Below are 27,972 nucleotides of genomic sequence, written 5' to 3'. Positions count from 1 at the left end.
CTATTTCTAATGTCTATTAATTGTAATACATTAGAGCAAATAGTACTGATGTTTTCAACTTCCCTGGATCTTTCCTTGCCGTTGCTCTGACCAGTTTTATGAAAAAACTGCCCAGTTTTATTGTGAACTAAAAAGTTGCCGCTCCAACAAATGCATGGGGAAATCAGTGGTTGGTTTAACAACAAGGCTTAATGAAATCCGGCCTTGTGTTGAGACTTTCTGTCATGATTCTTCTAAACATTTTTCCAGACTACAAAATTTTTTTCTTATCTTATAATTGCATATTTTCCCCAATAATTTGGAGCATTAATTTTGTATCGGGAGATCTAATTCCTCTGATGAATAAAATAAATCATTCATACCTGGTTTGGGGAATCTTTCTGATGTGGTGGCCGCATGGTATTCATAAAGGGATTGCATCCTTTTTTCCCCTCCCTGCTCTTCTGTATTAGATGATCAGAGTGCTCTTTTTCATACGATATAAATCATGTGGATTTTGGAGGATGCCAGACGTAAGTATTGTGAGGGTGGATGGATGGTGGAAACCCTTTCACTGGCTTTTAGCCCCTTTTGGGAGCTCACGGGGACACATGAGATCAAGGCCCAGGCTGGGTAAGTTGCTCTTCAACAGTTTGTTACTGGTGCCCATCCTAGAAATATGTGCAGTAAACAGAGATGAGACTGTGACGACTGGATTTCGTAAAAGGAGCTTGCAAAGGATGCTGAGGTGAGCATTGCCTCTGACTTAGCTGCCCAGCTAGCTGACTCAGTAACAGAATAAGAGGAAACCTGGGAAATGATTCTTATTTCTCATTTATAAACTGCTTCTGGATGTTTCCCGCATCATGGCATGGGTTCCTGGAGTTTGACTGGAAGAAAACTTTGGGGTCTGGGTTATGGGCCAGTTGGTTGCTGTAGGCCAAAAGGCTGTTTCCTCACTCAGATATTCTGGTAAAGGTGTGCACGCTTCCTCTAGTCTGAGCTGTTGTGTTGCTGAGAGAAAAGATATTTCTTTACTAAGCCACTGTGTGCTTATGGGCCAGTTTGTAGTTGAAGCAGAGTAAGCTTGCATCTGCTTACAGAAAGACTGTGCAGACTTCTTCTGTCTCCTCCTAGCCGGTGGTATTGGTACTGTGCAGTTAGTGTTAGCACGGCTTTGTGCTGAGGAAGTTGAGGGGGAGCAGGAGTACACATAAGGCTGTATTGGTTCTGAAGCTCTTAGGTATCCATTCCTTTGACACTTGCTCTCTCTTGCTGGTTCTGGAAAGTCACGCGGAATAGATGTATGGTGGAGCGTAGCTGTATTTTCTCCATACTGTTTGGTACTGTTTGTGATCTCTGACAACAGTGGCATTGAAAAGGTGGCATTGGATTCCCTTCCCTAAGTACAGTGCGGAAGGTTCCCCTAGTAGTACAGCTTTCTGGTGAAGATGGTGCTTATGCTTCATCTTGATTAATGCCTCCAGAAAACATCAGCTGTGTCTTACTTTGAAAAAGACCTGTAAGCATAAGAGGAGCGAGAGATCTGCTTGGTAGAAATGAATACTTTCTTGACTTAATTTGTTGTTTAAAACATAAATAAACTTCTGATATTTATTTGGTATATATGTTTTGTATATTAAATTGAGTTTCAGTATGAAAAAATTATGTATCTGTTGTGATAAAATAGCATATGATATAAACTGATTTTGCTAAGTGAAAGAAGAAACCATTATTCTGTTAAGCCAGACTTTGTAATGCAGGTAGAATCTAATCTAAGATGCTTCAACCTGAAAGAAAGCCTTCATTTGCTGCACTCAACCTGTAGATGGATAGACTGTGAAGAGGGTCAACATTATGTGTACATTGAAACGATCGTCTTGTGGGAATTTTAGTTTTAGACATAGGATTCAGAATAGACTTTAGGAAGTGAACCTTCATGGAACTCTTTGTTGAGGTGAGTTACTATTTCGGTGCAGTAAGATTGAAGATCTACAATGATAATTCTGAGACAGAAGCTGTGGAAGAACCTGGTGCTGCCTCTTAGCATGTAACTAGTTTTTATTTTTCTGGATTGCAGATTTCTGATCTTGACTATGAAGCTGGACTACATTCCTCATATAGAGCTTGGATGTTGAATGTTTTCTGCACTTTTGAAACACAATATTCTGCTTTTTTCCGATAATGTTAGGATTTTTAAATCAGAGCTGCATTATAGTCCAAATTATTTGCCGTTTTGGCCTTACTAATTGTAATGTTTCCCTTAGTTCCTAGATTACAAATAAGAATTCAGATGTAAAGCTAGAAAGTGAAAAGCCAAGAAAAGGTCACATTTCTTTCCGAGGATCTGACAAAATTGCACTACTTTCTTCATGCATAAATCCTGAAACTCTGGGTTGTTCATAGACTCATGTTATATACGGAAGGAATTGAGGTTCTCGTAGTAGCCAAACCTTTTCACTAAATGATTTGGTTTTGGTGATTTTTTTGCTCTTAACCAAGGATACCTGGAACATAAAAGTGTAGTAATATAAAGTTAAATAGACATGAATCTGAAAAAAAATACCAGAGAGAGAAATTTCATCCAATTTTCTGTCTTTAGAAGATCACTTTTCATATCTTAAAAATTCTTTTAATATTTGAGTAGACAAATTCTTCTAGGCTAGGAAATGTAGAAGAATGTTTATCAAGTAGTGAAAGGTACGTTAAATGATACCCAGATTTTCTTAAACTGGAATCCATTGATAAGCAAAACCTCAACTTCTAAATGGATCTCTTCAGATTACGTCTGGGTTCTTAGAATTCCTGAAACTGAAGAAACTTCACATGCATACTTAAAAAATTGAGCAGGTTTTGAGGATATCATAGACCCAAATTATATAGCAGGTTCTGTATTGGTAACAGTGATCTGCTGAATATTTTGAGGGTAAAAACATAGGCATTTTAGAGGTTTAAGTTAAGATCTAAGACTGGTTTTGTTGGGTTTGTATTCCAAGAAATATGTGTGTGTATGCATGTGCACAAAGACTGTTGTAAGAGTTTTATTAGAAACTGTGCCTTTACAGTATTTTAATTTGAAATAAGTATCACTGCATGGTAATTTCTAGAGATCTCTTTTCAGAGAAGAAAAGAGTAGGGGAAAAAAAAACCCAAACAAATGAAGAACATTGTTCATATATTGGTCCTATTAAAGTCAGTAGCAGAACTTCATTGGCATAGAGGAGCAAAGATTTGATATATTCTGTGACTCCTAAATGGATTTACATTTCAAAACACTCTGCATTTCATTTTTGAAAGAAGAAATTAAAAAGTAGTGATAGAGTAAGAAGTTAATTGTTAGCTAAATTTGTGTGATTCTTATGGTTTAAAAGTCAGCAATATTTAACAGTTGTAGACTTTTAAAAGTAATGGTTATATGAATTAGAGTGATTATAACACATTGAAGCAGTTGATTCCTTTTATAGTTACTAATGTAACTGTACAATTTACATTACACATTGAAGTCTTTTTTTACATACAGCTGAGAAATCAATAAAATGGAACAAGTTGGTAGGTGTATTTCTTTTTCTTAATAAGAAAGAATAAAGTTCAAGTAAAAAAAAAAATCATGTAACTTAAATATAACTACATTTCCCTTATCTACTGGCACTATTTCTGTCTTCTAGGTTTTGTTGGATTTTTTTTTTCCTTTTTATATAGTGCTAAGGTTTTGGTCAAATGAACAAAAAGCCCAGTTTTCTTTTAAATGTTCTTTTCAATGCATGGGTTGTCTACTCATTTTTCTATTTTCCTTTTTCTTCCTCTGTGTAGAGTTTTCTTTTAGTTATAAACTGGCCTTTTGCTGATCATAGGTGGAAGTGATATCTGTTCGCAACTACATATGGCCTAAATTATGCAAAGTGAGAAACAGAAATTACCTAAGGAACAGTCAGCAAAAGCACGGGCAACTTTGACTCCCTGACAACTTTCTTGTGCTTGTTTGCTGTATGAGGAGTTGCGGTTTTTCTGAAATAAATGCTTGGTATTTGTAATTTGGGATTTATTTGTAGAAACTGTGAGTTTATAATACACTTTATGAAAAGCTTCATATTCTGCATAGAAAGAAATCAAAGGGCTATGCCCATTAATCTGTTTCTGTCAAATACTAAGCTTACTAGACTGTCTGCTTGATTGATTTCAATCAGCTTTGGACCATCGCATTTCTTGATTGGCATGAATTTGGAGATTTTTTGGTTTGGTTAAGCTGTTTTACTCTGCCTTTTCTGATTTTTGTCAGTATACCTGATTTGTTTTACTTGGGGCATACCAGTAATTGAAATAGCAGGAACAAGTGGTAATTGTACCAAATTCTTTCTTCTCTATTGAAATGACTATTTGTCTTAAGAATATGCTCAAACAGTTGCAAGCAAGTCAGGTCGTCAGAACTTTGCTAATTAGGGAAAGTATGTGTAAAATAAAACTTTTAGTCAGTCTTGAGAAAGTTGTCTTCTGGATCAAGCTTTGTTGATTGAAAACTTTACTGTTTCCTAGTGGCATGTCATTGCTGCCAGAGCACTGCTGGCAATAGGGGTTTCATGAGTTTGCCCTAATCAGTGCAATACAAGGTCAGCTGGGTCAGCTCAAGCCACTTGCATTGACTTTTTAAACTAACCTGCCCTTTTATTTGTGTGATTGATTAGGGAGGGGGTTTGCACCATCCCTTCTTTCAGCAATAGTTTTGAGGTGCTAACCTCCAGCTGCCTGGATGTGTTGACCATCTGGGAATTATATTATCTTTATCTGGCACAGCTGTTGCAAGGTGAATGTCCGTCCCCAGCCCTAAAGCACTGTGGAGGAGGTTTGAGCTAGAGCATTTAACTTTGTGATTGCCTTAGACTGCCACAACAGGCATACTGCTATTGCTTATGCTAAGCTAACGATGTTTTGCCTTGTGGTTGTAACGCGGTGGGATATGGTCACAGGTGGTTAATGAAAACTCAGCAGACAAGGAGTAATTTATCAAGTCATGGTAACTTGACCACTTTTGGTCATGTGTACACACGAGTCCGCTGTTGGACTTGGGGATATGACTTAAAGATAGCTGGTACCAATGAAAATGTGTTTTGGTCTGGACAGGTTTTGGAACAGGGCCAAGGTGAGCAGTGTTGTATTTTGCCAAGGAATTGCTGTGAACGGGCTGGGAAATAGCTGGGAAAGGTCCTGGAATTCAATGGCTTCATGAAATGATGTATCTGCCTTGAGTAACACTGTGATCTAGAATTACCGTCTATTTTTTCTGTAAGTCTTCAGTTTGTCCACAACATTTGTGCTGTCTGAGTTTATGGACATAGTGGATACATGTTGTAGATTTACATTGAAGAGGTACTTTTCTGAGGCAGTTTTTAACTAAGTGTATATTTATTGACAGAATATGCAGTTAAGTGTTTTTCTTTTCCTCCCCATGTTTGATAGGCCAGTGATACGTACCAACAGAAACAAGTCTAGGAGGTAAAATACTTTGTCAAGAAATTTTGACAGCATGTGAGATACAAAATACCATAGTGGAATAAGTTGCTGCAGAAGAAATGTCTGTATAAAACAACCATTGTTAGGACTACAAATTTGGATTTGGAAAATATGGTGATAGTGGTGTGAAAACGTTTAGTTAACACTTTGGGGTCTGGTTTTGATTATGGATTCATGAGTCATTTACAAAAGCAGAATTATTTACAGCTCACACATTCCTGTAATATCATAATGTTGTGTTTCTCTAAGCAGTTTTATCTAAATGGTTTGTTTTACTTCTGATTTTTTGTTACTAATGTAATATACCTGTACTATCATTTTCTAGGTATTTCAACAGCCTTCTTTAAGTGAGCTAGAGTCTCTCATTACAATGCAAAAATCTGAAATCGAGCTTTTACGGGAAAAATTGAAAAAAGCAAGTCTTAACCTAGCAGAGCATAATTTGTACGCTACAGATACTCTGGAAAGCAACAATATAAGGACTGGAAGAAAGCATGAGGTAGGATAGTTTTATTGTCTTGGGTATTTGTATCTAAGTCAGGATGGTAAAGCCAAACATTTTTGCTCAAGGGTCCAGATAATAATTTTAATATCTGTTGATGCTGCTTATAATTCTGGAAGCTTGTTTGAATGATTGTTGTGTTATCTGCCAAAGACTTGTTAAAATAGCTGTTGGGAGTAGAAGGTTTTACCTTATTAAATACTGAATAAGGAATTCTTAATTAAATGAAATATTTGAAGGATAAATTCTTTGTAGGTTTGTTAAAATTAATATTTATCAGATATTTTGTGGTGTTTATCAGAATGACCATTTTTCCCTGGAAGGAAAATGAGAGAAATATAAATGGTTATTATTATGATTTTATAAATGAAAAAGATTTTTTTTTTCAAATTCTTGATTTTTAAAGTATCATGTAGTATTTTTTCTATGAAGAATGACAACAATATCCTTTTGAAGTTTATACTTCTGGCATTTTGTTACTCTGTATAATGCTGGACTTCCTCTTTCATGATGTCTTGCTGTTAAATTTAGGCACCAGGTAACAGTAACAGCTAGAAACTATAGCTAATGAAATAGATTTGTAAATAATTCTGCGGCTTAAATTGATTTATTAAGTTAGCCAAAGTCATGCTGTTTTTCAGTGTGTTCAGCCTCTTCCTCATCTAAAAATTTTTTTTAATTGTGATTGTATAGAATATGGGAAACTTGGAAGAGATTTCTGTAGCAAGGAAGCAAATAGGAACGTGCTTCTGTCTGCTATAGTCTACAAGGGTGGACCATCATGTTCTGCTTCCTTAGAAATCTCCTGGTTTTCTCACATTTGGTATCTCATAACATTTCCTTTGAAAGCTGAATGGCTTGTTCTTTCTCAATATCATGCATTGTATGCTATTTTTGGTAAAAGACATATTTTAGAACATTTGTTTAGGAGCATGTGGTGGGCCTCTATGAAAATGTCCTTAAGAAAGGACAAAGACCAGGACAGGCTGGATCGATGGGCTGAGGCCAACTGTATGAGATTCAACAAGACAGGTGCACTCTTCGCTGGGTAAAAAACTGGCTGGACGGCCGAGCCCAGAGAGTTGTGGTGAACGGAGTTAAACCCAGTTGGCGGCCGGTCACGAGCGGTGTTCCCTAGGGCTCAGTTTTGGGGCTGGTCCTGTTCAATATCTTTATCAACGATCTGGATGAGGGGATTGAGTGCTCCCTCAGTAAGTTTGCAGACAACACCGAGTTCAGCGGGAGATTCAACAACGCCAAGTGCCGGGTCCTGCACTTTGGTCTCAAAAGCCCCACGCAACACTACAGGCCTGGGGAGGAGTGGCTGGAAAGCTGCCCAGAGGAAAAGGACCTGGGGGTGAACCTGAACATGAGCGGGCAGTGTGCCCCAGTGGCCAAGAAGGGCAATGGCATCCTGGCCTGTATCAGAAATAGCGTGGCCAGCAGGAGCGGGGAGGTGATCGTGCCCCTGTACTCGGCACTGGTGAGGCCGCACCTCAAATACTGTGTTCAGTTTTGGGCCCCTCACTACAAAAGGGACATTGAGGTGATGGAGCGTGTCCAGAGAAGGGCAACGAAGCTGGTGAAGGGTCTGGAGCACAAGTCTTATGAGGAGCGGCTGAGGGAACTGGGGTTGTTTAGTCTGGAGAAGAGGAGGCTGATGGGAGACCTCATCGCGCTCTACAACTACTTGAAGGGAGGTTGTAGCGAGGTGGGTGTTGGTCTCTTCTCCCAAGTAACAAGCGATAGGACAAGAGGAAATGGCCTCAAGTTGTGCCAGGGGAAGTTTAGATTGGACATTTCTTTACTGAAAGAGTGGTCAGGCCTTGGAACAGGCTGCCCAGGAAGTGGTTGAGTCACCAACCCTGGAAGTATTTAAAAGACGTGTAGATGAGGCGCTTAGGGACATGGTGTAGTGGGCATGGTGGTGTTGAGTTGATGGTTGGACTCTATGATCTTAGAGGTCTTTTCCAACCTTAATGATTCTATGAGTCTATGAAAGTGCTGCACAGGCAGTGTAGAGTGAAGAATAGAAGGTGAGAACCAGCCCTTCAAACACCAAGGTCAGAGAAGGAGGAGAGGGAGAAGGTGTTCCAGGTGCTGGAGCGGATATTTCTTTGCAGCCCATGGAGAGGACCACCATGGAGCACATGTCCACACTACAGCTTGTGGAGGAGCTCACACCAGAGCAGATGGATAGTCCGTCACGGAAGCTGCAGCGTGTGGAGAGGAGTCCATGCTGGAACAGGTTCTTCTGGAAGGAACTGTGGCCCGTGGAGGACCCACTCTGGAGCAGGTTTATCCTGAAGGACTCTAGCCTGTGGAGGTGCGCCACACTGGAGCAGGGGAAAAGTGTGAGGAGGAAAGAGTGGCCGAGAGGAGCTGTTATGGACTGACTGTAACTCCCCATTCCCCATCCCCCTGCGCTGCTCAGCAGGTGGTAGAGGAGTCAGGGGTGAAGGAGTGAAGTTGAGCCTGGGAAGCAGGGTGGGGGAGAAGGTGTTGTTTTAATATTTTCCTCATTTCTTACTACCCAAATCTATTTTAAGTGGCAATAACTTAAATTAATTTTCCCCAAGTTGAGTCTGCCCATGACGGTGAATGGTAAGCAATCTCCATTTCTTTGTCTCAACCCACGAGCTTTTTCATCCTATTTTCTCCCTCTGTCCTGGTGAGGAAGGAGAGTGAGTGAGCAGCTGGGTGAGTGTTTGATTCTTTGCCAAGGTTAACCCACCACAATGACATTTCTTGTTTCCTCAGAATAATGTCAGTGAGAGTACTGTGTTTGTCATGAACTAATCACTGTGTCAGGAATAAAGCAATTACCGCCCTTGAGTAAAACTAAATGCAAACTTTTAAATCCTATTGTAGAGAATCTTTTCCTGTTTTGATATAGATACTCGTCATGCTCTTCCAAGGGTTGTTTGATATGTACACTTTTTCACATGTGCACGCAGTCTCTATTAAACTTTTGGGAACTAAATTGACAGGCTACAAATTCTTTGTATTTAGGCAAGACAGTAAGGAAAATTGTAGAAACATTCTGGCTTTAGGATCACAAAATATGCATATAAAATAGAAAAGGTATTACTGCTGTCTTTACTGTTTTTCCCTTGCAATGAAATATCTTCCCATTACCTTGTTGTTCAGTCTTTTATGATAAAAGTATTCATGACAGAAGTTATTAGCACATGATTTGTCAGGAAGAATATGTTTGATATACAATTCTTGTTTCACAGTGGTGATCCTTTTGATTTCACAAAGACTCTGTCATATTAACCCTTCATCCCCCCTTATGTGCATTCCCAGGGTACAAAGAACAAATAAGCATGGAATCACTTCTGATCAGAATGCCACTGCTTTGATTACTTTCTGCTCTAAAAAGCCAAAGATTTTGAAAGGAAAAATAATTGGAAGGGTGTTAAAAAGAAGGGCCTGGAACAAAACAGAAACTTGCCAAAACAGAAACCTGCCACTAGTGTGATAAATCAGGATGTGTGGCCACACGACTGTATGCTTGCACCTATGTTTGGTTCTGCAGAATGCGATGATATATATACATCTATAGGCCAGTGTTGTTTTCATGAATTGCAGAAATTCAAATCCCTTGCCTGCAGTCATACAGAGTAATAGAAGCAACTTATTCTGCGAGACAGATGATGCGGTGGTTAAAAGCTTTGTTAAATGTGCGTGTGTGGTGTCATTTTTCTTGATACTGTTAAGTGTGTACTTAGAGGCAATTGTAACCCTCATAGTCTAGTCTCTTTGGAAGGTGGTACAGCTGAGTGCCCTTTTGTATGAAGGCTTAAGAGTCAGTTGCTTGATCTTCCTAGAGCGCTTTTTGGAGCTTAAACTTTGTAACTTTGTGAGCTATGTATGATTTCTGTTACCTAATTAAACTGCCATCCGTATGTCTGCTGGCTGATTCAGTAACACAGCCCTTGTTTTTGTTGTAGCTAAGCTTTTCCGTTGTATGATGCATGGGAGTTATAATTGCCTTTTATTGATACACATTCTCTAGCATTCTTCTAAGTCTATAATGTCAAGATATTAAAAGGCATGAGTTAACTTGCAGTACTGATAATGTTCCTGTTGAAACATAGTGAATCAAGAATTTGCCATTTTTTCCTCTCCAAAAAACCCCACCTGTATCTTGTCAGGCTCTGGTTCAGCTTCAACAATGTTTCTATTTCTTCAACTGATAAAAAACGTTAAGATTTCTGCCCACTATCTTCAGTGCTGTATCCTAGCAGACATTGGTCTGATCTGTGTGTGCAGAAAAGTTCTCCAAGACATTTCAGTAAAAGTTCCGGTTTCCCTTTTTTTTTTTTTTTTTGACTTGTTTTGGGACTCCATCCAACAGAAAACCTGTTGAATTCGAGAACGTGACTATTTCCAGCTTCGTCCCATGGTCTCTTTCATGGTGCAGACAGGTAACAGAAGGTTGTTTAGAAAGTGGCATCTTTTCTTTTTCTACTTCCTGTACCTCCATTAACAGTTAATGTGTGTCACATCCACTTACCAGCTATTTTGTTACATTAGATTTTCTGTCACAAAGTTTCATATCGATTAATATTACAAAGCCTGCTTATTTCTGGTTTTCTGCTATTTGGCTTAGTCTTTTGTAAACATGTTTTAGGATCATTTGATGAAAAAACTTCTGTTGGTACCCTTTACTGACTTGGATTAACATTCTTTGCTCATAAAACTGGACTTTTTCTTACTCCTAAACATTTAGGAAATGTTTAAAACATTACAATTTGTGTATATGTTTAATACAGGTATGTCTAAATTTACTGTAGCATTTGAAGACTGAATTAAAAATCAAATGCTTAAACCTGGCAGCAGCAGCAGCAAAGTTTGCAGTTGTGAGAAGGGTATTACAGATGCCATCTTCCAAACTGAGTTTTGCAGCAGCGCCAGGCAATCAAATTACAGTGTATTTTACTACACAGTCTCTTCTGCCTTCGTAGGAAAATTAAACTGTTTGCCTTCTTAGCAAAGATTGCCTTTGAACTACCTATGTGGAGCTGTAAAGCCCAGACCCAGCTTCTCTCCACAGACCTCTAGTCTGATCACTAAACAGGTAAAAAAACATATTCCAACGATAGAATGTTTCTTAATGCACATCACAATCCCACCTGTGCTCACAGGGAATTATTTCCGTGTCCGTGAACAGTTAGAATTTTTCTCTATTTTTTCCCGTACTTTGGCCCTGTGAAAAAGATTCACAGCGCAGTCCCAGGTACCTGTATATAAAGTCTGTGTATATATATATAAAGAAATACTGTTGTGTACTCATTGTATCCGATCACCTTTGCTTAAAACAGCAAGACTATGAATTTTACTTGTTTCTGTATTTTTTTCTCTTTTCTCCATTCCTCCGTAGAGTCTCTCTACCTAGTTATTCTTAGCAGACTGGTGGTGGTTGGTCTGCTTCTTTTACTTTGTTGTCTTTCTCTTTGGCAACAAATGCAGTGCTTTGGCCTTTTATTCCTGATTTCAGAGAAATCATGTATTTTCCAAGTCTTCTGTATACAAACATAAATTTTAACTAGGAAACGTTTCTTGAAAAATAATGCATTCTGGATTTTTAGGAAAAATTAATATGGGTATGCAATAATTAGGAAATGTGGAAGATGGGAATTTTTTTTAAGATCTTGGTTTTATTCAAGAAATCTGGGACTGTGGAGATAAGTAGATTTTTTGATACGTTGGTTTTGGGATGTTCTGCTTCAGACACCTGAAAGGGATCAATTTGGTTTTGTGCAATGTTAAAATGTTTACTGATTAATATCAGCATCTATTAAAGGAGGTAAACTTTTGGATATCCCTACCAGAATTATTAGAAAAAAATGTAAATCAGTAATCTTATTATTTCAAAGAGATCTACCCTTAGTAAGTACAATGTCATACTGACAGTGTGAAACCATAAATTTGGAAATACTGTTTTGAATGTTCATTAAAACTTTCTAACTTTCTTCTAGTTTCTTCTGTTCTATAAAGGAACTGACAGGAATATAGAAAATTGGTTCATCTGACATTCAGATTTTAAATATACTAAAATTCTTTCCGGATGTTAGTTTTGGTTTGGTGGTTTTGTGGGTTTTTTTTTTTTTTAAATCTCATTCAGGCACATTTCAGAAGCAGGAGAAACCCAAAGCCAAATGACAAAACCACCTTGCCAATATTTAAATTCTTAGATATCTGATATTATTATTTTCTGATATTTCATGATATTTTTTTTTCTCCTTTTTGGAAATCCATATGATTTACAGTGAAAGTGTGGTATACAGTGTCTTGTAAACATTTAATACTAGAAGGTAATGGTCAAATTAAAAAATGCCAGTTGCTCATTAAGATTCTCTTTGAGATTAAATTAATTTAATGGAATAGTAGAAGTGTTGAAATATATAGTATTCAAGAAGACTTCATCCTGAATTCCTTTTGTTGTAAATCAGTTTACAGAGAAAATGGCAGCATGCAACAACAATAATCACAATTAATCTTAAGTTTTCGTTTGACTTTATGTGTTTATGTAATAGCATTTTACCTTATCAGTATTAAGTGTGTGTTAGTATTTCTCTGTCCTTAACCAAAGTTATTCAGAAAATCAGAAAGTCTAATTTGATGAGGTCTTTCTTTCTTTGCCATAAGGACATATGACATAGAATGAACAAGAAAGCTGCCCAGTTTAAGTGTTACTTTCGCATATTCTTTCTCCAGATTGCTATATGAAGCTCTACATAATATAAACACATATTCTTGTCTCTAGTTAGTCACATTATAGTTAATGACCATATGGTCATTATGGTATAAGATCTACTGTCTGTTGTATTTATATTCCTCAAGCATATTGTTCCTTCAACTTCACAGTGTGTTAAACTATTTCAAAGGGAAAAAAATCCTTTCCCTCTTGTTTCTGGTTGTCCTATCAAGTGTAACCTTGGACCCTTATAGAGCAATTAGACCAGCCTCTATCCCCTCCTTTGTAATGAGGTTTCTTGCATTTCTGAGTCTATAACCCTTTAGTCTTCCCTAATGGGACATCATTATTCTGAAAGAAACAATGTAAATGTAAATGAATATTCTCATTAACGAGTCACAGAGAAACCTTTAGTGGTAGCGCTGTGGTAATTCTGCTTGTTATTTCTCTGGTATTCTATGCAGATTTTTTTTTTTTTTATAATTCATTATTAGTATTCAAAATTACTTCTTCTTTAATTCTGCATGTCTTTCATAATCCGGTGTTCCAAGTAGTTCAACCATGTCCTTGTTTTATTCTCCAGGAACCACCTGTGAAACGTTCAAGGTCTCTGTCCCCAAAGAGCTGTTTTAGAGAGTCAGAGGAGCTAAGGAAGCTTAAAATAGCTGAAAGGAAGATTGAAAACTTAGAGAAGACACTACAGCTAAAGGTGAACATTAACAAAATAAAAATAAAAAACCCCTTCAGCTATAAGCTTGCATAGATAAAGATATACCAAAATAAACAGGCGTTTTAAAAATGCAAAATGCACATATCTTTGTGGACTGCAAGTGTGTTAGCATAAGAGAGCACTCTCCATTAGTTTGCCTTTTTCCTTTACTGCTAGGAATCTTGTGTTGGTACACCTGCAGTCCTGTGAAAGCCTAATTCGAGCTGTCATCAATAATACATGCTTGTTAAATACATTTTCAAAATCTGTGTCTGAGAATATATATTCTGAGAAATAAATGTATTCATATAGAAATAAAGTGAAGCAGAACGTATAAAGAAATTTTTTTTTTGTACAGTGAAGCCAGTATTTTAAAATGCTAAAGTCGATTACTTGGAACAGATTTACCCATTGTACTCTTAGAAGTTATGGCTCAGAAGTTGTTGTTCTAACAGATGCTGTAAAAAACCCCCAACAAACACCCACCCCACCCCCCTCCCCAACCCTTGGTAGAAAAGCTTAATTGAGCATGTATTACAATTTCCCATTTTGTCCCTGTTTTATAGATTTTCATTGGTTTCGTTTTGTTGGTTTGTTTTTTTACTTCAAAAATAGTACCTTTTGAATGACCTATTGACTTCACATTGCATCTCAGAATGCAAAACCCAAACCCTGAGTCATATTTTCTTAAACATTTACAATTGTACCCGTCTCCCCTCTCTCCTCTCCCCTCTCCCCTCTCCCCTCTGCTCTCCTCTCTCCTCTTCTTTTTTTTTTTTTTTTTTGTTGCTTATGTTTGTTCAGAGTTATGGAATTTGAAAGATATTTTCAGTATATGTAGCTGTCGTGGTTTAACCTGGCAGGCAGCCAAATACCACGCAGCCGCTCACTCACTCCCCCACCCCCCCAGTGGGACAGGGAGAGAATCAGAAGGGTAAGAGTGAGAAAAACTCGTGGGTTGAGATAAAGACAGTTTAATAGAACAGGAAAAAAGGGAAAATAATAATGATAATGGTAAAATATACAAAATGAGTGATGCACAATGCAATTGCTCACCACTCGCGCTGACGGATAACCAAGTAGCAATCAGTACTTCCTAGATCATGCCTACCATTCATATACTGAGCATGACGTCACATGGTATGGAATACCCCATTAGCCAGCTGGGCTGGCTGACCTGGTTATGTTCCCTCCCACCTTGTGTACCTAACTCAGTCAGTAGGCACGGGAGCTGTCCTTGGACTAGGAGGGCACTTAGCAACAACTGAAAACATCAGTGTGTTATCAACATTCTCCTTATACTAAATCCAAAACACAGCACTAGGAAGAAATTTAACCCTATCCCAGCCGAAACCAGGACAGTAGCCTAAAGCAGAACTGGTTATATTGAACATGCTGTGATAAATGTCAGGTAAATGAAAAAATTTGGGGAGCCCAACAAGTGGGCTTAGTCCTGAGCTCTGCCATAGTCTTGAGCTCCTGCCTCATGCAAAAAGACACTCATGTGATAAGTCAATTTTAGAAAAAATGTGAGTGGGAATTATATTTTAGCACAAATGCCAAAGTTCATCACCCTGTATACTTGAGATAGGTTAATGTAGTGTCTTAACACACGTAGAGTGTATAAACAGGAAAGATGATTTAGACGTCAAATTCAGTCCTACAGGCCATCTTGCTCCTTGTTCCTGGGAGTCAGAAGATTAATTTTCTTTTGTTTTTTTTCTGTCTGTTGAGAAATCTAAGGCATGTCCTACCAGCTCTCCCTGAGAACTGGTCTTTGGCGGGCCTCCTGTTTGTTACTGTTAGTTGGCCTGCCGGACGCTGAGGCTACAGATTATTCTGGCACTGTGAAATACAGCTGCTCCACCCTTGGCAGCAAAGCTCACATACTGTTGTCTTAAATGACAGAGTGTTCCACATTTCTTTGTGTTTTCTTCTGGAAAGAGGAGTGAAGAGAAGCACTCTGATTTTCTAAGCAGTTACAGAAGAGAAAGGATTGTTATTCTCTCTGCATGACCTTATAATTTTTACCATTCGCCATACTGCCTTTGTCATTTCTTCCGTTTCAGCTTAAAACCATAATTTAGGAATCTGTGCAGCTTTATTATGTAGCAAGTGTGGGATCTCTATTTATCACAGCTATTAATCCATGAGGTCTTTAAGGGCTAAGTCTTCTGTCTCCCCTTGAAACTGAATATATGAACTGCTTGCATTTTCTCTAGGAAACTTACTTGGCTTCTTTTGCAGAATGCTTTAATTGATTGAAAAGAAGCTGTAGAGGCCCAGGTCAACATATTAAACACTGTTGTGGCACTACATTCAGGATTCAGTGAGGCTATTGCCAGCGTGACAGTGAACTCAGCTGTCATAACATTAACTTCAGAATAATTCTATTGATGTTGTATGATTTCTTGATATTAGCCTCCTCTCAGGCATTGCTTCCAACAAAGAATAATGCATGTGATCAACATTTTCGAAACTGGCACTTGCATTATTGCCTGCTCAAGCAAAGTGTTGACTATATAATTACTTGAAATATACTTGCTCAGAAAAAGACTTGCTCTATCAATAAACATACTGATGATGCATATCCTGAAGATGAAATTGTGACTTTATCCATCAGTTCTTCTGTAAAATTGGTGACGATTAAAAAAATAAGATGAACAGCTTTATTTGAAACAAGGTTTTCAGGAACAGGAATATTTGATGCCCCAGTTGGTATTACAAAGGAACAGAAAAGGGCAAGTTCCCATTCAATAGGATTTTCCAGTTCTCCTCAGCTGTCTCATTTCTGGACAAGGAAAGTTGGCTCTTACTGTTTTTATTGCTAATATAAATAGGGTAATCATGTCAATTCAGAGTGTCCATAGTTTTGGTACAGAATTGGCTTCATTTCTGCACTCCAGAACATACTAAAAAGTAACAGAGTATGACTGATTGCACCCTTGTTTAGGGAAGAGAATGTCAAAGTAAATAAGAGTATTTCATGGATTTTGAATAACAAATTATCAAACTGGTACTTAGAATGGTCCAAAGCATAAGAACATCAATCTTGGTTGGTCTTAAAGAAGTGGGTAGGGATTTGGTTGCTGAAAGTTAGATACTTGATACAGACTAAGAATACGTTCTCTTCTCCCATATTATGTTTCTAGAACTGTGATCCCTGGTGTAGCCTAGAGCAGATCTTCCTGGCTTTAGCTGGAAAGTTTTCAAAAGCAATAGGAGATCTTCGCTTTGAGTTTTCTCATCCTTTTTGTTTAAAGCTCTAAAATTTTGGAGAGAATTAGGACTAGAATATGTACATCAGTCTTTATTAGGGCCACCTTAATATTTGTTTACATGAGCGAGGGCACACTGTTATATTTAGTTTAGATTTCCTATATAGTCCTGTTCCATGTATGGTGTTCAGATGCTGAAAATATATTAATATTGTGGCTTTTCCACATAACTACTTATGGAAAAAACTATTTTTGTAGTGGTCAGGTTCCTCACTTCTTGTCAGCCTAAGAAGAGTAGTCAAAGAATTGAATCAGTATATTTTTTTATTTCCATTTTAGTTCAATTTTTACTGTAACTTACAGGTCAATTTCAACAAAGGTTTGAAGTAGTGATTGGAATCTTTTGGCTTGTTTGAGCTGCCTGCAAATAGCAATATGACTTTTTTTCATAGGCAGTTGGGTTCTTCCTCCTGCAAATTGGACTTTGTCATTTTGGCTTTCGTTATTGCATGGGAAGTAGTGTAGAATGACAGTGGAGAGCTGGAGAATAACCAGGAGATCCGGCACTGCTAGAGATGGTTGTTCTGTCCCATTTGTGTCAATTTATAGAAAACTGTATACAAACCAGTTTAATTATTTAAAAAAAAAACATAATTCAATCAGAGAGAGATGGAACTAACTGAAATTATGGAAATTACAGTGTGAATTTAAAGTTCTGAAGTGCTTAATAATTCAATAAAAGAGAGTGATTAGGACAGTTAATTGTCTAATTTCTATTTCTGCAAGAGCAGAGCAACTGATAAGAGAAGGGAATAACTGTAACAGAATGGATAACGGAACAGGTAAGCAATAATGAAAAATGTAGATTCATAAATAGAAAAGGCCAAATTCTACACTTCGTTGCATCTCTGAAAGGGCATTGACACTAATAAACTTCTCAGGATTTATGCTGAAGACATTATCTTCCAGTACCTTCCCAGACTTGATCAGTTTTCACTAGCAATATCAAACAATCTCAGAATAATGATTTAATGAAATTCTCTTGAAAACACAGCATCTATAATTGGATTCTTATAAAAATTTCCTGTTGTAATGTCAGGCAAAGCTTGGTAATAGTCTATGTGTCCTTTGTCATAAATTTATCTTGCTATTTGTGTGATTGTTTCAATATCATTGTAGTATTTATATGAGCTACTTAAAACCAGACAAAAGGACTTTTTAAGCAATTCTAAATTTATAAACGTGTATCTGGTTTAGAGGTTGTTTCAGAGAAGAAAACAACCGCTTTGGAAAAGTATTTAATGGTAAGGTCACTTTGGTACCTGCTCCTGTTCCTAAATCTGCTTTGTGTGTTGCCTGAGTCACTTCCAGAAAACTTCTGGTATTTTATATGTAGTAGCATCTGAAGTTTTAGCTCTTATCTTTCAGCTTTGTTTATGCGTCATGAAAGCTGGGCTACATCTTAAAAGCCAAGCTTAGTCTAGGTACTTTGTGGTTAGCACTACTGTAGAAACCCTTGCCATGTTTTTACAGTGGGATTGAATTTATAGCTCTGACTATTGGTGTATCTTATTTATTGACTAATGCTGAAAAGCCCTCCTTGCATATAAGCAGTAAATGCATGCAAATAAAGTATTGTGATTTACTTACAGATTAAGGAACATATTCTGTAGTTGCTCTACAAATAGAGCTCCCATTGAACTGGAAATGAAGCACTGAGGGCAAATTTTACTACAGGATAATGTCTGGTGAATTCTTTACTGCTATATGCCAGAATTTGATTTGCTTTATACTGTGGAATGTCCTCTTCCGATTGTTCATTTTTTTCAGAGCACAGTATTGTCACTTAGGAAAATACTTGCATGACGTTATCCTGTAATATAAATCAAGGTATATCTTACTTTTCATTCTGCAAAAAGAGAGTACATTTTTTCATATGTTTTTGATTATATAAAAGCTATTGCAAAATTTTTTTTTATTTCTTGTTTGTTACATAACTAGAGAACAAAGTCTGGGTGTTGCAGGTTTATATATATTTACAGAAATAAATTAATATATGAGGAGATCCTGAAGCCATTTAAATTTAGCTTTTTTGATGTGGTCCTCAGTGTGGCCAGTGTTTGCCTTGAAAATATGTCGATTAGTTTTCCAGGGGTAAAAAAAAAAGAAAAAAGTAGTTCAGAGGAAAAGACAGTGCCAACAATCCTTTTTCAGTCTATGTATTTTTAGCTGTATTAGGCCAATGCATTTACAAGATGAAAACTGACATTTTCAGTCAGTAGTAGTAGTAGTAAATTTTTTAAAACTTCTCAGCCGCGTGAAAACAATATTTAAGTAAATTTTGCCAAATTAGCAAAATTTGCCAAAGTAGCAATAAGAAAAATTTGACCTCAAGGATTGTGATTCCTGATCTTTCTATGTAGATTTCTGAGACTCTTAACAGGTACTTAAACAGAACTTTTGTTTCATGTGATCTGTGTGAAAGCCTCTTACATTTTGCCCAACTCTAATTTTGGTTTTTCTGGTGCTATACAGACTAGAGAAACTGATGAGCTAAGAGCAGCCCATGAAAAACGCAAAGAGAGGCTGCAGATGTTACAGACCAACTACAGAGCACTGAAAGAGCAATTAAAGCAGTGGGAAGAGGGCGATAGCAGGTAAGTTACATAGCTCATTAAAAACATTTCCCTTACACAAGAAATCTGAACAGAAGTATTTTACAGGTACTCAAAAGAGAATTTGATTTGAAGAAAGAAGCTACTATGTGGTGATCAAGACTTTATCCTTTATTAAAGCAGCATACATGGCATACCCCTATATGAGAAAAATTACAGTTGAAACCAAGAGTAAAATGTTTTGAGCTGACACCTTGACTTATTTTATTTAGGATCTCATTTTGAGCCTGAGTACTGGACAAAGGTTTGCTAGGGCTGCTTATTTATGCTTGTCTAATTCCCCAGTCAATTAATTTGTTGACTGTGAATGTTTTTAATTTTCTATGATAGAACAATTGCTTCTTATGTTTCAAACAGTTTTAAAAATAGTTTATTCATTAAACAATATAGAAATAACAGCCTCTCTAACATTTAGTGATTCAAACATTAACTGAAGCTGATCCTAAAATCCCCTTCTTAATAGGGAAAAAAAGAGTATGTGTATGAAAAACAGGGTGTTTTCATCTGTTAGATGATTATTAAATCAATTATTTCTGATCATTCTACAAAAATATTGCAGTAATACATCTTTCTTAGTGGAAAGAAGAAAAACTCTACCACATCGAAATTTAAATAGCGAATATTCTGTATATAATTCTCGCTTAAATTCTATACAGAACAGTGAAAAATTTATGCAGAAATTCTCTTCTTTTAAGTCCTTAGCAGAGAGTTAGAATTTTTGGTAAACAAACATATTTGGAGGTATGAAAACATTTCTTATCGCTTCAGTTATCAGACACTACTGATGTATAGTTTTTCAGGCCCTGTTTCAAGAAAGCAATTTGAGCAGGTCCTTATGTCCTGGTGGCTTTAGTAGGACTTCAGCGTTACAGTTTAGTAAATACATAGGTGTTTTACTAAAAATAATTAGAGCAATACTGATTAATCTTGACACAAACTTTGTAACTCTCTCTAACCAAAAAGAGAATCACAGAAATTGCTGCAAAACTGGTAGCCGTTCAGAGAGTCCAGGGTGACATGAAAGGTTCTGCTGTGAATGATAAACTGTCCCTCGTATATAAGTAATGTTTTGGCCTATCTGAGTAGATTTGCATTGCTTCATAATACAATGGCATTTCCTTAAGAATGGTTTGTCTTTTAAAAAGAAAAAAAAAGTGTGGATGAAAATAATGGTAAGGTACAAATCTGCGACATGCATTGGTGGCACAGGAAGATTTTTTGAAATATCAAAGCGTAAATAACAAATAGATTTGTTTAAATTAGAATGAAAAGGTTTTGTTTATTTACGAAAGACATGGATGATTTTATCTTTTAGCTCACTATTTTAAATTCAGTGCAAGCTGGAAACGACTGAAACCTACCAGATGATAGTTACTTTATGCAATGAAATGATTTAATTCTTTGTCTAAGCTAAGTAGGCATTCATGGTCCACAGAGAGGCCAAGGCTGAAAAGATACAAAAATTCAACCTAGATAAAGACAGTAAAATCAAACTTGATATACAGTGAAGCACTGAATGTTCTAGTTCTGATATTGCAAAAAAAAAAAAAAGGAAGAAAAGGGAAAGAGAGACAAAAGCAACTTCTGTTTCCATTTAAAATAAATGAGACCAGCTTGTGTCCTGACAGGAATGTATTTGGGAAAAGTAGATATTGGGGAAAGTGTAATACTAAATCTTTATTCGTTCATATGATTTTCTTTCATTCATCATAATTAAGATGAGCTGAAAATCACAGGGTTTTGATCATATTTGTCATCAGAACAGAATTGTATGAAGCCATCATACTAAAAGGGGTTTGTTTTTTCTTTTTAATATGCTTAAATAAAGGACAGTAGCCAAGACACAAATAAAAACAGACTGTAAATGGTTATACCTTACACTGTTATTTTGGTATCTTAAAAAGCTTTATATTGCTGGTGTAATGTAAATTGTACATTAAGAATTCAGTATCAGGTACTTATGTGGTACTTCGGATCCTCTGTAAGTGATGGAGGACACCATTCTTCCTGATTCTTCATAGATTAGAATCTGTTATCGAGATGGCAGCTGATGGAACCTAATCCACCTGTCAGTGTACATACAACTTCCACTGACATACGTGACTGCAAAGATGATGGGGGCCTTATGAGGTTACCACATTCTCTGAGGCTTTATTTCTATGCCCAGTAGGAATTTAAATTGCAGAGAGTTTTAAATTCATTTTATAAAGTTTTTTTTAAAATACAATTTTTATCTTTTGCATTATTAAAATACATAAAAATATTTTAATGGCAGGAAATATTTTTATTTTCTGTGAAATATTTTTATTTTCTGTGCATCTAAATTCAGTATGCTTTTTCCTGATGCATCATCTTATCCATAGATAGCTTATTCTTTCATTAGACAGTAGATCAACAGTTTGATTTAGAGTGGGCATTAGTGCAACTTCCAGGTTGGTTTGCAGAGGCATTAGGGGAGCTGGTGGCTCTCCCATTTTTTGCAAGCGATTGTGTGATGGTTTCCCCTTCTGCTTTTTCATATGAGTATTGTAAGGAATGCTGACAGAATGAATGTAGGTGACACTGCTCTGCCACATGTCACTTGAGAGCCATGGTGCCATACTAAGCCCTATTTCTGTCTGAAACTACATAATTAAACTTTTCTATAATACCACATTTAAGGTTTCATGCCTCATGGAATGTATACATCATACAAGATTTATATTCAGTAGATGCCCCAGTTTAAAATTTGTATTTTCTAAAAGCAAGGATGCTTTTATTCTTGTGGTCCTAAAACATGTAGATATTTGAAAACAACCAACCTCTTTTTACTCATAAACAGGATTGAAAGTAGTAAAAGCAGATACCAGCATGCATACCCCCGTCAGCTTTGTCAAGAGGATTCTGATGCTTTGTGGAATGAACTGGCTTTTTTCAAAAGGGAACACAAAAAGCTGTTGATTGAAAAGTGAGTTTGTTTCTTAAGTGGTGTTTAGATAAAGAAACATCTAGCTGTTTTTTCTGAAGGTACTGCTTTGCAGCCCACATAAGAGGAACTCCTTGCAAAATTCCAAGGTAAAACCATCTTCTACCAAAAGCAGAAAAGGAAAACATCAGCTCTTTTTTTTTCCCTTTTTTTTTTTCCCTTTTTTTTTTCCCTTTTTTTTTTTCCCTCTTAAATCAGTGACAAGTTACAAGTTTGCTAGCACTAACAGAAACTGTATTCCATGATCTAGGGATTGTGTTAATTAATGTGGCTCTCATCTGTTGGAGGTGTCGCTCTTCATTAGCTTGTATTTTACACACTGCCGTGCTTCATTTTTGGAATGAGGTGGTGAGGGGATAACCTAGCCAGCCATCCTTGTTTGATCTCTGTGATACATACGCAATGCAGAATGCCTCAGCTCTCTTGGTTCCCTGCCCTGTCCTACTAATCCCAGCTGAGCTCATTATGGTGTAGCCTTGCTGCTACTCCTGGAGCCAGAGCTGTCCAAGCTAATTACTGGTAGCAGCAGAGCTGCCTGTTAAGGGTCTGGTGTGGATCTGCTAACATGGTCCTTGGTAGTGACCTGCAAAAAGCACGAGGGAGTTGCTCTCTTTCTTGCTGTGCACAGCCTGTCCTTTGGGTTTAGTGCTGATCCCTTCACACAGCTCTTTTAGCTGTAGTAAGTGTAAAACTTGGTGAAGGAAACTCTTACTTTAGAAAACATACAGTTTGCTGCTTTGATCTCATAATTCATAGGCTATTATACTCAGCCAGGCAAAGTAAGAAAATGTCCTTTTATACTAGACAAAAGGAAGTTAGTATGGTGTAATTAGCCCTTTGCTGGTATTTAACACTTTCTGTAAGTCAAGTTGATTTTTTTTTAATTTAAGAATCAAAATGTCGTAGAAACTTCTATTCAGACTTTGTCAGCATTAAAGAAAATGTGTTTTCCCAATGGGTCTTAATGTAAACTGTTTTTGTGGAGATACCATGAAGGCTGCTATCACAGCATTTCAACAGCAGCAAATTGTTTTGTAGTATGTAAGTCCTTGTGTTGCCCATAAGCTGCTTTAGCATATTACATACGATATTGCCAGTAGCAGTGTTGCATGTGGTATTGTTATATCTGCCAGTTACAATCTGTGCCTGTTCTTGTCACTTCATTGTCACATCTTTGTTTGCCGTTTTGAAACTATCAAAACAAATTATCACATATACTTCTTTTGTTTATTTTGATTTTTGTGTAGGAAAGAGCCCTTTCTTGCCATACGTGTAATTGCAGTTGTAATTCTCCTTCCATCACTAATCAACACGTGCACCACAGGCAACAGTAACTCAGGAGCAATAACATAAGTCTCTCCTTTTCACACAAAGCCATGAAAGAGAGATTGCTATGTGTTGTGCACACCCTGAAGGTTGGTACAGTTGGACTGTTTTTCTAGAGCTCCTGTGCAGTAACGTTTATGGGGAACACTCTTATGCCTTGTAATTGCAAATCAGTGGCTTTGACTAGATTGTGGTGAAGTGGCATAAGCAAACAGTTGAGCTCTTTGAAATACAGAATTTTTAAGTCGAAGTGAATTCTTAAAATTCTGCGTAGTACCTAGTAAGAAGCCAGTGCACCACTGTGATCATTAAGGTGAAGTCCTTGTGTGGGTTTGGGTGCTATGGTGCTATTTACTCCTTATGGGCAATGTAGCTTATTGTTGGTTGAAGTAAGGCAGGAATGAATGCATAACTCCAGTGTTTTTTATATCTGCCTTCAACGTCTCTCTCTAATAATCACTGTCTTTAATTTGTTGAAGCAAAATCAGCATTTCAAGATCTGAGGTCATTTTCTTAAGAAAGTCAATACTAAATTTAGTGTACTTTTTAGATCTGTGGATAGGGCTTCTTTATATTGCATGTGTTCTTTCTTAAGCTCTGTGGATAAAGGACGTGATCTACAGAGTTGTACCGATTACTTATATGTGTGATTTTACAAGCAGTGTGAGTAAATCAGGTTAGCCTGTAGTTTTTGTGGATGCATATAATTTGATAGACCCTACTGATTGTTAGCTTAGGTTGATTTAGAATATGTATAAGCCAAATCCAACGCAGCATTGCTTAAAGAAGAGTGTCTGTATAGGGATTTTATTTTGGTTTAAGTCTGCTTTAACTTTAAATATCTGTAATTTCTGTCTGTGACTAGGTCAGAGGGTGAATGTTAGGAAAACAGGATTATTTGTTGTTGTTTGTTTATTTGTTTTACCTGTAAGGAAGATTTTCCTTCCCTCCCTCCTTCCCTTCCTCTCTCCCTCCCTTCTTTTCAGGGGTAGAACGATGATGTAAAATGTATTTAAGTTGCACATACATTGGTCTGAAAATAGATGGATAATAAATAAAGTATAGGGTAAAACCAAGGAAAGCCCATTGATGCATGTCGCAGGCTCCAAAAAGCAGTCATTACCAATATTAGCACACTGTAAACTATCAGTTTGTAAATTATGAAATCTGTTTTTAAGTCAGGAAAAACTGAAGTTGCTTGGGAAGTCACTTGTTTTGGTGGTGTCTAATTCCAAATCCTGTTGAAGTTGGTGGAAAGACTTTGTGTCAGCCACTACTTTCTGTCAGGTCCTTTTATAAAGTTTTCTTCTTTTCACAGGCAGGGATTGCTTTGACTTTCATGTAAGCTATTAAACGCTATGCACCTTTCAAGCTGGACACTAACACACAAACAAATATAGGGTTTAGGACTTTAATTTAAGCATCTCTTTTTTTAAAATATATGAAGTTGTCTGTTTTCATGAAATTCAGAATGCCTAATGTCAGAGTTATTTTTTGGAGAATGTTGATGCAGAATGAGTGCATTGTTATTACCAATTTTTTACTTTTTGATTAGTAAAGAATAGTATGTGCATATTGTATTACTTCGCAATTAATAAAGGAATAAGTTTCAGAGCCATGGGCTGCATCCTCTCCATGATTAATGATGTATGAATTTGAGCCGTCTGTGCATGTAAAAGAAAGTATCTTTATATTGTTACAAACGCATACTAGATTAGTAAAATGTAATAATCAATAAACTGTGATTATTGAGTGTGTGCTCAATGCTTTATGCATATATTTTTCTTGAATTTCCCAACATTCCCTTGGAAAGAAGAGGATTTTTTTTGCTATTAATATGATTTATCTTTATACTAAGTGCATTACAGAATAATTATTCTCTGACTTTATAGAAACTGTTTTTAGTAATAATTTTACCTGACTTCTGTATTAAGCTTCCTCCTTCACTGTTTACTCTTTCACAAAGAATATAAAATTATATTCCATGATGTATATGATGTGGATTGAAAGCTGCATTTTTAATTTTATGAGTTATAAAATCTCATTTTTTAAAATTCTTTATTATTAAACCAAACCAAACCAACCAACCAACCAAAAAACCAAAAAAGGTCCAAAATTTCAGTTCAGTTTGAGATCTGAACCAGTAGCTAAGCCTGTAAGCCTTCACAACTTTTAAGCCCTCGCAACTCATAGCCTGAAGAAATTCTATAGCACCTACCAGTTAAACTCATGCCAAAATTGAAGAGTTACAAACAGGAACAAAAAGAGGAAGTTGAAATAAATTCCCTAAGTATTCTTTGAAGTGTTTATTAATGCTAATGGCCAAGTGAAAACAATTCCACAGCTCTGCTGGAATGTCCCATTTTGATCTTCTCATGTGGGTCATTTTCCCTATGTAATACCTGTGTTATGCTGCAGTCATTTCCTCTTAAGTACTATGTTATTGTATACAGCTATTGTATTGATGCTCATGTTCTGTGTTAAGAAAAACATGGGATTTGATCACTTTTTCTCCCCCTAAGCAAACAGAAAAATATAGTAGTATTCAAATGGTAGTTAACACTTACCTGAGGAGGAGAGTGACTCATGCATGTATAAATATAATATTTTTATTTGAGCTGAAGCTGCTGAAAACTTGGAAGAGAAAGATCTAGTAACATAGAAAATTTGAAATTTCTTTTAGCAGTGCTTTCAGATTCAGCATCTTCAACTGCGTAGAACTGGAATATCTTCAATGAAAATAGCCATATCATTTTATAGATAGATAGATACATTTTTATAGAGAGATATATATATATAAACATACATACATATATATAAATCTAATATAGTTCTCAGATTTTTAGATAGGTTATTTTTAATCTTCACTAAGTGCTAAATGTTGTCTTACTTTCTGTAGAATTGTATTGACAGATACATCCTTCATTTTCTTCCCATGTTAGTCAGATTCATCTTTGTATCTACATTATTTGGATTTTGCTGAAATTCAGAGTAAATTAGTATGTAGCATGTCCAATTGAACTGCTACTTGATTGCAAGCTAGCTAATTTAAACTACTTTGGCATTTCCATACTAAATTATTGTTTGCTGGAGTATAGAGATACCCATCCTTTGCCCTTTATGTACAGACTTTGGAAAGGTATAGTTGACTATATATAAACTATTGTGAAGCTTTACAGTTTTGCATCTTTTGTTCTGGATTACTTTGTAGGAGATCTTATAGTTGATACCAGCAACACTGTATTATTTGACATAGTACATTCTTTGACCTAAGACATTATGACATAAGTCATTATCTTCCCAGCTAACTGGAAATTGGCTGTCCGTATGGTATGGTCATATGCAGCTTGTGATAAGGAGGAAACGTTTATAAAGTGAAAGAGATAGCCACACCATTCAAAGAACCTTTGGTAGTCATTCTTTCCTCTGAGTGGCTGGGTAGCTGTGCATGTCCTCCATGTAGGAAATCTGCTCTGGATCTTTGAAGCATGGGGAATCACGGCAAGCTCGGTAGCATCCTTACTCTGCTATAGCAGCTATTTAATAAAGGTTTCTTATTAGCTTTGCTTTTTTAGGAAAACAAGACCTCATGATTTCTGCTTTCCTTATTCTTTGTAGAGTCTGTTCTGTACCCTGTTGTCGTGGTTTAACCCCAGCCGGCAACTAAGCCCCAAAGTGCCACTTGCTCACTCCTCCCCGGTGGGATGGGGGAGAGAATCGGAAGGGTAAAAGTGAGAAAACTCGTGGGTTGAGATAAAGTCAGTTTAACAGGGAAAGCAAAAGCCGCACATGAAAGCAAAGCAAAGCAAGGAATTCATTCACTACTTCCCATCAGCAGATGGGTGTTCAGCCATCTCCAGGAAAGCAGGGCTCCATCACGTGTAGTGGTTACTTGGGAAGACAAAACACCTTAACTCCGAATGTCCTCCCCTTCCTCCTTCTTCCCCCAGCTTTATATGCTGAGCATGACGTCATGTGGTACGGGATGTCCCTTTGGTCAGTTGGGGTCAGCTGTCCCGGCTGTGTCCCCTCCCAACTTGTGCACCCCCAGCCTCCTTGCTGGTGGGGTGGGGTGAGAAGCAGAAAAGGCCTTGACTCTGTGTCAGTACTGCTCAGCAGTAACTAAAGCATTTCTGTATTATCAACACTGTTTCCAGCACAAATCCAAAATGTAGTCTCATTCTAGCTACTATGAAGAAAATGAACTCTACTCCAGCCAAAACCAGCACACCTGTGTAGTGGTATCTCACCAGCCAGATGGCAGGAGCCTAACGGGACCAGCAACAGCATGTGATGCCTCTTGCCTTTTCTAGCTATCAGAATGGGTGTGGTGGAGGAAAGCTAAATTTACTGTTCTGGAATGGTGGCAGTTAGAAACACAAACCTA

The 27,972-nt window shown here is 37.0% G+C and overlaps 1 protein-coding gene across 1 annotated transcript in view; it reads left to right on the top strand.

Moving 5' to 3' along the window:
- CNTLN (centlein) overlaps window positions 1-27,972 on the top strand; it is a 221,234-nt gene that overhangs the window by 97,952 nt on the left and 95,310 nt on the right. Inside the window, exons 10-13 of the mRNA XM_075136251.1 lie at window positions 5,810-5,983; window positions 13,276-13,401; window positions 19,155-19,276; window positions 22,116-22,241. Coding sequence (XP_074992352.1) covers window positions 5,810-5,983; window positions 13,276-13,401; window positions 19,155-19,276; window positions 22,116-22,241 — 548 coding nt within the window. The remainder of the gene's footprint in view (window positions 1-5,809; window positions 5,984-13,275; window positions 13,402-19,154; window positions 19,277-22,115; window positions 22,242-27,972) is intronic.

This window comes from Calonectris borealis, chromosome Z (assembly GCF_964195595.1).
Source record: "Calonectris borealis chromosome Z, bCalBor7.hap1.2, whole genome shotgun sequence".
NCBI classification, from domain to species: Eukaryota; Metazoa; Chordata; class Aves; order Procellariiformes; family Procellariidae; genus Calonectris; species Calonectris borealis.
This window is presented reverse-complemented; position numbering and strand designations above follow the sequence as displayed.